Source organism: Aptenodytes forsteri, unplaced genomic scaffold, assembly GCF_000699145.1.
Source record: "Aptenodytes forsteri isolate BGI_AS27 unplaced genomic scaffold, ASM69914v1 Scaffold102, whole genome shotgun sequence".
Lineage (NCBI taxonomy): Eukaryota > Metazoa > Chordata > Aves > Sphenisciformes > Spheniscidae > Aptenodytes > Aptenodytes forsteri.
The window spans coordinates 193940-203344 of NW_008795771.1; the positions used below are offsets into that span (position 1 = coordinate 193940).

The 9405-nt window shown below is 38.9% G+C and overlaps 1 protein-coding gene across 1 annotated transcript in view; it reads right to left on the bottom strand.

Annotated features, from left to right (window-relative positions):
- GABRG1 (gamma-aminobutyric acid type A receptor gamma1 subunit) overlaps positions 1-3833 on the bottom strand; it is a 47103-nt gene extending 43270 nt beyond the window's left edge. Inside the window, exon 1 of the mRNA XM_009283592.1 lies at positions 3788-3833. Within this exon, the coding sequence (XP_009281867.1) occupies positions 3788-3833 (46 nt within the window). The remainder of the gene's footprint in view (positions 1-3787) is intronic.
- Between the last annotated feature and the right edge of the window lie 5572 nt (positions 3834-9405).

Here is a 9405-nt window from a genome sequence, read left to right on the forward strand (position 1 = left end):
TTCATGGGGGGCTGTCGCCTGTGGGAGGGACCCCACGCTGTAGCAGGGGAAGAGTGTGAGGTATCCTCCCCCTGAGGAGGAAGGAGCAGCAGACATAACATGTGGTGAACTGACCGCAACCCCCATTCTCCATCCCCCTGCACCACTGGGCGGGAGGAGGTAGAGAATTTGGGAGTAAAGTTAAGCCTGGGAAGAAGGGAGGGGTGGGGGGAAGGTGTTTTAAGATTTAGTTTTATTTCTCATTATCCTACTCTGATTTGATTGGTAATAAATTAAACTAATTTCCCCAAGTTGAGTCTGTTTTGCCTGTGATGGTAATTGGTGAATGATCTCTCCCTGTCCTTATCTTGACCCATGAGCCTTTCGTTATATTTTCTCTCCCCTGTCCAGCTGAGGAGGGGAGTGATAGAGCGGCTTGGTGGGCACCTGGCATCCAGCCAGGGTAAACCCACCACAGGTACTAATATTTCTAAGAGATGCTTAATCATGGTAATAGATACATCTTGGTGTCAAGAACATTAACAGAATCTCCTTCCTAGTAGCCTCCGTTCTAGCTATGATATAAAAAAAATAAGACTTCTATACTTATTCAACTCCATTCAAATTCTAAGAAAACAAACAAACATTACATCCATGAGCTATGACTAAACATTCACCGAAGCTGCAGTCATGTGTCCATTATGTATCTGCATGTATATGTGGTATAGTTAAAATGCTGTACCATTCCTTTCAGTTAAGAAGATCATTTGTTAACTACCTATTTTATCAAGATGAAACAAATGTACAAGGAAAACACACATTCATTTATTGCCTATCTTTTAATTAGATAAGCAGCAATATATAGTTTATCACTAAGTCATTAGAAAAGAATCGCAATACCTTGGTTGCATCTGCAGATTCACTCAGATATCACTGAAAGGTCAAAGAATGCCTGGAAGCAGTTTTCTTTCCCTTTGAATCAAATGAGTGTGGACTTAAGTATTCCTCCAGTGCTAAAGTTTGCAATCTATATTACTCATCCAGCTTATTTCAGGGAACTGCTATGGGCTTCAAGTCAAGCAAAGTGCATCACACTGATAGCAGTAACTCTGACAGTCACACAACGTATCTTCACAAATGGACACTGGCTAGCAATTATTACAGAGCATATGCAATCCATATAAATCAGTTCCAATGTTAGTATAAGCAGAGATATTCCAGTAAAAGAAAGGAATTAAATTACTGTGCTTGTACCAATTTGTATTGTACACTAAAACTAAAAATGTTACTGCTGTATTATTAGAAATGGATTTAAGGGCTTCTAAATTACACAGACATACACTGCCCTCAAAACTAAGGGTGGAATTTTTCAGTAAATTTCCTACAGGAATGAAGACCACCAGAATGTTCCACACTATACCTTCAGGGGGAAAATACAGAAAAAGTCAGGAAAGGACAGAGATGGAGTAGGCACGTTTGGCTTTTACTGCATTCCTCTGGGAGAATGCACCAAAACAGTCTGTATTCGTAAGACCTTGCATCACCTCTCAGATAACACTAGCAAGTCTCACTGAAAATGAAGACTATCATGGCTGTGGAAACTGCTCAGTGGTTTTGGCATGCCTGCTTAATTTGGGAAGTGCAACAGGGAGCTTGCCACAGCTCAATAGGTTCCCAGACAATGAAAGAAAGGTATGAAAGTCCTGAACTAGCTTGCTGCAAACAAGTCGCAAGAGCCTATTATAGCTGAAAGTAACATGCAATCTAAATACAAGGTTCACTGACAGCTTCCCCCGTAACAGTCTGAAAAGTGCCTTCATTCTTTTAAATTGAAATGCACCATAAAATACTTAATCTTTACTGCACTACATAGACATTATAGAAATGTCAGATATTAAATATTTAACATCTCCCATTAGCGGGATCCCACTAATGGGAGCACTAAAAGAAGTAGGAAGCTAAGTTTTGTAAATGTACACTCTTTTTCCCTCAAAGCTACCTATTGCCATCTCTTTCGTGTTTCGCTACTACTTTTTTTTAATATATATTTTTGGTCTGTTTGTACTTTATGTCATCTAATTACTATATAAATTAGCTTACAGTTGCTAAGAGTGCAGAGGCAATCCCAGCCTTTCCCCAGGGGCATTAAGATGATGAGGAGTAAAATTTAATTTATAAGCAGTTCTCTAAGGAAAGAGACATGCCCACTACAAAACTGACCTTTTCTTCTTCCTCTTTTTGTCCTCCTTCCCACAAACAGCAGAAAGTACAGCAAAACCACCAGAGCACTGTACAGACCCAGGGCACCTGACTCTTAGGATCAGCCCAAATATTTGCAGAGAATTTGAATAATTTTAACTCTTCTTTAAAATGTGCCAAAGGCCATCGAGCACGCAATGAAGACTATAATGTCTCTGCAGTGCTGATGGCACCCAGTTCTACACTTTTGATTCCTAAGCCATAACCACTGATGTGCAGCCACAGGACTGAGATAAGACAGGAATGATGCTGGCCGGAAAAAGGAAGTGACCGGAATATATAGAAAGTCTTCTGTATGCCCTCCAGTGAAGCAGAGCACACGACACTTGCCAACTTGAATTCTCAATCCAGAGGTTTTTGGGAGGAGTTGCATAAAGCAGCTAGCTCCCCAAAAAGAGCACCTAAACACATGATGGCAACAGGACAGATGCTGTGTACATATTCATTTCTATGCATCTGAATTACTGATCTTTGTCACACTAAATAGACTTGACCCACTCTGTTTCAAAGGTAGAAATCCCTTCAGAATTACACAGTCGGCAGGACCAGTTGAAATGGTGTTACCAGGATCTAACTGAGGTTGCTAGACCATGTTCTTTAAAGAAACTTTCACTTTGGAAAATAAGATGGTTCAGAACTGTTGATCTTTTGTCTGAGTTTCTGTGTGTCTCACATTGCAAAGTCCAGCTTTTTCCGCAAGGTTTGGAATGGGGTAGAAGGAAAGACAGAAGACAGCAAACTTCATTCCAAAGCAGAAAATAAAATGTTAAATTCAGGTATGCCGTTTCAATATTTAGCAACAGTTAACTTGGGCTGAGCACCTTTTTACTTCTTTGCAGTTAAAATAAATCTAACAAACCCATGAAGATTAATGTCAATTAACTCCACCCTCACTTTAACAGCAGCACTTTCCCCTCTCTCTCACAACCCCAGGAAGAAAGGCAAACTTAATTAAAGAGGAATTCTTTTCCTTTCCAAGTTCATCTAAAGGTTATTTCACTATACACAGAACATAATACTCGATCCTCTCTCCATTTACTGTAAAATATTTTTTTTTCAACAAAGTTCACTCAGTAGGTCTTTTTCAGAATGTCTGTAGAGACAATGATTTAGAACAAAAATATGTCATCAGACACTCAAACATTTCTGTTCCATGGCACGATGCTATTTTACATCTATTACTGTGGGTGTTAATCCTAATTTTAATGATTTTATAAATAAGAAAGAGACCTAACTTCTTAGCATGCTTGTTATAACACTTCAGCTAGCCTCATAAACTCAACAGTAAACTGCATGTATACAGTTAACAGTAATTAGGCAAAAAGTGCCCTAATTATGCTCTCTGTCCTTCAACTAATTGGAGACATTACCATGACTAATAAATCCCTGAGCACAAGTGACTAATGACTAAATAACTCTTTTCAACATCAGGCAACATGCTCATCCTCAGACATTAATATCATAGGTCTTTGTTCTCCTTTAAGTATGAGAAAAACCAATCAGATGAGATTTAAGTTGCAATTAACGTCTGTCAAGTTATGTAATGAACTGGAAAAAAATGGATATAGTGAGAGTGCTTCTACTGCTATTTGCATCATGCATATCAAAGTATTACATGTAGAACTACACATATAGCATAGGTGGAAGTATTTAAACACAGGTAGGGATTAATTTAGTTGTCCATTCCCAGGCTTCTATTCTCACCCAACACACCCGAGAGTACCCAGTCCTACAGGTGGGGTTGATTTGTAGGGAACCTGTAGACTTCTGGAGAAGCAGTAAAGACTGGGCTGCGAACCTTAGTTATCTTCACCAACATTTCATGCCTGTGCACAAGCAACTCAATCAAGCCCTCAGTGGCCGTGAGTTTTAAAACAACATTGCACAGTAGCTCTGTCTATTTGGACATACAGTGTTCCTTCCATACATGGAATGCTCTGATGACCATTTAATTAATAAATAAATAAATAAGAAGGAAAGACAGTGTTTCAGATAATTTCTATACTGAAAGAGCTGAAAGGAACATAACATTTTCCTTTTCGCCTTACACATGCCAATGAAAACCGTGAGACTAGTTGTGTTAGTTCGTTTAGCTGAGGATCTTCTCCAACAGCAGCCAAAAGCAGTTGCTTCGGGAGTTTTACCAATACAGGGGTAGGGCACAATGACACTTCTCTAAATCACGAAACATGCCTTAAGACAGCGGTTATTCACTGGCCATGCTTCCCAGCATATTACATTTATGTCCTTTGTCTAGGTATAATACAATTTAACTTTTGTTTTCCAGTACTTTAAAAAAAAAAATTACTAGTTTTCTCAACTTTCAGACAAAATGGTAATGTTTCCCAAATTGTAAACATGGGAGAATACTTTGTTAGCAACAATACAACTTCAGAGGTTTGTCAAAATACTGCAGTTAACCAGACAATGCTTCATAAGAAGTCAGTCAACAGACAAGGTTTCCAGGGAAGGTTTCCAACTTGTCAGACATCTAACCAGACCCTACCTTACGCCAGAACACTGAACATGATACGCTTGTATGTGGTAAAGAAGACAAGAACAAGAGTTCAGAGGTCATCTGACCTAGCCAAATCTTACACGTGAAAAAAGACCTAGAGCATTGCTGAAAAACAAAACATGGTCACTGACACCCCCACATCCAGAATCAGACATTTTTACAGACGCTGGTGATGATTCTAATTCAGAAGTTAAAAAAGCAAGTACTTAGGCATGTGTCATGCGCATGACCAAGGTATAGGACCAGGTATAGATGAAAATCTGAACTCTAGAAGGATAAGTTTAAGCAGTGCCTGAGACAGAAGAAACTTCCTTACAGAGAGTGAAAAATGCAACTTCAACGTGGTCAAAATCAGCAATTACTCTTACCTCAGCAATTTAAAATACATATTTACATATTTGCTTGGATCTCCCTAAGATAAAACAAGGGCCTCAAACAGACTTGTAGTGTCCTTCAGAAGCTGAAAAAGGATTGCGACTCCTGCACACACACAAATATTACTTCTTTTCAGTAGCAGCAATAGCAGCAGGACCACGTAGTCATGACTGCTAGAACAGGACACAGTTACTTTTTTTTTCAAAAGATTTTCTTGAAAGCTTTCTTCCACTGCTAGCTGTCGGTACTGGATGGTTTAAACACCTCTCAAGATTTATCTTCCATACTTGATGGTTGACTTCATACCCATCAGTTCTATTACATTTCTGCAGAAATGAACTCCCTTTTGCATTTCATCATCAGCTTCTTCACTGATATGCTTTATTCAGCGCAGAAAAATTCTGTGAAAATAAGCGTAACTGCAAGCAAAGAAATGCAGCTACTGAAAATACGTCTCCAGAAAGCATTACTTGCTTTTCTTAATCCTGCAGGATATAGAGTCACTGATGTTGTATTCCTTCATCTTCATCCTTCCTAAAAGGGTTTAGACATTCTCTTGACAAAAATCTCTTTTCTCTTCCCCCCGTCCATTCCATCTCAGATGTTTTTATCAATCTATTTCCCCCTCCTTCTGCCTTGCTAGACTCTGGCACATTCTTTTGTGTGTCAAAATGTATTTCTCTCTCCCACTGAAGTATGTTTTACTTATTCTCTACATCTTTTTTCCAGTATACCTACCACATACTGTTAGGTCAATTTTTCTTCCGGATGCACGTACTGCCTTGTGCTCTTCACCATCTCTAATCTCATATTTATCTGGCTATGTATAATTTCCTACCCTGTTTCCTCTTTCCCCTCTCCTTCCTGAGTTTTTATGGAAGGGATGAATCTGGACCTTAAGTCAGTAGTAAAATTATCAGGGAAAAGTGTGGAAAACAATATTAGAAATTCTTGTACAGAAAGAAACATTAGATTTTTAGGACAAGCTACATAAAGAAGAGTTCACTTAATTAAATAGTAAAGCTTTGTTTAAAAACAAAAAGAACAATCATAGCACTAACAGAATAAAATCAGGTACCTCTGCTGTTCATTCCCTGTAATGAAAAGAGTTGGCTACATATTTGAGTGTTTAAACTATCAGACTTGTGATATCTTAATACATATCACAAGCATCAGGTGATCAAGCTCTTTTGAGTCATTACAGCTTTGAAGTACATCTCTGAAAGATATGAAACATTTTCTCCCACACACAATAACTTCAGTACAATTAATTTTAGTCCCAGTAAGACTTTCACTTAAAAGCATCATCACATTTCTTATAAAATGTTCTTCAACATCTCTGTGATACAAATATAACAAAAACTTATCTGAACAGAAATTACCGAACAATACAATCAGACGTAACTCTGAACACTTAATAAAGGCACAACCTGACGGCAAAGAACATTTATAGAAATCTGAATTTCTAACATTAAGAACAACAGGTATTATTAAAGATATATTCCAGAAGAACAATTTTGTTCTGGCATCCACACAAATTGCTCCCCTCCAAGTCAACTTTCAGATAATGCTACATATTATTTGAAATGAGACACTGGTCAAATTTGTTATTAATTCAAATGGCTTTTAAAGATCTCACAAAAATTATCATCTGGAATCAAAGCATCACGGATATTCTTTACCCATCAGTCCCCTCATATAATACAGAGTTAATTTTCTCTCCTTGAAAGTTCATCCAGATATTGATATGCTCAGACCAGTATAACTGCTGCCTCTACTCCTATCAAGTTGCAGTCCAGAAATCAATTGAAAATTTTCCTCACATCTATCTGTCCAAGTACAGGTAGTTCTCTGTGCCAGTTCAGAGCTGCTGGATTCTCAAACATATTCAGCTTGATTAGTACAGTGATCACACTTAGTAAAAATAGCTCTTTACCTCCGTATGTGGTCACAAAAATATTCTTCCCAGTTTTGTAGACCTGATGGAGACAACTACCCACTTCTGCACCTCTCTTTTTTATACTATACAATAGAGAGCAAGAACGTTGCACAAGTAAGATAGCAAACCATACTAAAAAAGAAAAAACAACAACAAACAAAACCCAACTGAAAAAAAAACCCAATCTGATTCCTGCCATTTTCTACAGAATCATGCAATTCAGAAGGGATCTTGGAAGTCGACTTCTACTGAAAGGAGGGCCAATATTGAATTCAGACCAGGATGCTTAGAGCTTAGTCCAGTTGGGTCTTTGAAAATTCCATGGACAGAGATGCCACAACCTCACTGGACAACTTGTTCCACTGTTTAATTATCCTCACAGTGAATTTTTTCCCTTAATACCTAGTTGGGACTTCTCTTGTTGCAGTTCATCGCCATTGTTACTCATACTCTTAACATGCACCACTGTGAAGAGCCTGCCTCTGTCTTCTCAATCACCTCCCCGTAAGTGCTGGGGGCTGCTGTTGAGTCTCCCCAAAGCCATCTCCTCCCCAGGCTGAACAGCCCTCTCCTTATAGGGCAAGTGCTCCTGCCTGACCATCTTGGTAGTCCTCTGCTGAGCTCCCTCCAGTTTAAACCCAAAACTGGATGCAGTATCTAGATGCGTTTTCACAAGTGCTGAGCAGAGGGAGACAATCACTTCCCTCAACCTCTTGAGTGTGCGCCTGGTCACACAGCCCAGGAGCCTGCTGGTCCTCTTTGCTGCCAAGGCACCATGCTGTCCACCAGGAACTCTAGGTCTTTTCTGGCAGACCTGCTCCCCACCCAGCTAGTCCCCAGCCTGTCCTGCTGAGGGGGGGTTCCCACCCAAGTGCAGGACTTAGCATTTATCCGTGATGAATTTTATAATGTTCCTGTCAACCCGTTCCCCCCAGCCTCTCCAGCTCCCTCTGAACAGCAGCCCTGCCCACAAACATACGAACTTGGTAAAAACAATCTCTCAACATGGAAAAAAATAAATTGTCTTCAGGAAAGGCTATGCTGATATCATTATTCCTGATGCTCTGAGCAGTTCTTGTTCCACCCCAGACAAGCAAGGAAATAGGACACACTTCTGACTTCTCTTTCCTCACATCAGTTATTCCATTTTCTGATTACAAACTTGCAGAATGTGTTGTGTGTTTTGTTTTGGCTTACAAAAACTGGGTAACTTATTGATCGTTAACACACACATTCGCAGTGTAAGTACACCTCTTCCTCTGTTCTGAGAAAATCATTACTACAATATCTTAAAGCAGCTCTTTGCCTAGGAAAGTACTTGAAAGTACCCATTATCTTCAGTAAGTAGGTCCTTCCTTTCTTCCAGTACAAACATTTCTAATGCTAAATTAGTAGGGGCCCTTATGCCAACTATATTGTAATCTTAGAGATCAAGAGCATTTTGTCGTAAAATTTTCAGATAAATATATATTCATCTTCCTCTACATAATGTCTTCTAAGGAAAGCTTTCCAGCCATTGCCTGCAACAAAAAATAAAATTTATCAGGAAGATAAAGTAGGCCTTAGGATAATCTGTACTGCCTTGACTGAAACTGAAGTGTAAACCTGCTAAAATTCTTAGGGAGAATTATTTCAGATGGATTTGAATGAAACCTAGAAATGTAAATTGGTCTTATCTTCTCAGTTGGTAAGTTTTACCTTCTTTGTGGGTTTTGGACAGACCATGCAATCAAATAATTAAAATGTGAACAGCCATATTCCACTGTTCATCCAGACAAAACAGCAGGGAATAAATGAAGACTCAGAGAACAGAAGATAAAAGGAGAATTATTTCAGATGGATTTGAATGAAACCTAGAAATGTAAATTGGTCTTATCTTCTCAGTTGGTAAGTTTTACCTTCTTTGTGGGTTTTGGACAGACCATGCAATCAAATAATTAAAATGTGAACAGCCATATTCCACTGTTCATCCAGACAAAACAGCAGGGAATAAATGAAGACTCAGAGAACAGAAGATAAAAGGATAACGATAGCAAATTATAGAGCCTAAGTAGATATAACTGAAAAGGGACAAATGGTATTAAATAAAGGACAAAATATCCCCAAACTGCTAAGGAAGGACATGATGATGAAAAAGCATCACCTCTCTGGATATCTGAAACGTACTATCCACAACAGTATCAGATCTCCCGGGAGTTTCAGACTAGGATCGTCACACAAAGACAGACACACATAAATCCATGTGCTACATGTCAGTGCCCCATTCAAGAGACTGCAGATCTCTATCTACATTTGACTGATGAAAGGTTAATTGTCATCAAGTTCAGAATGAACT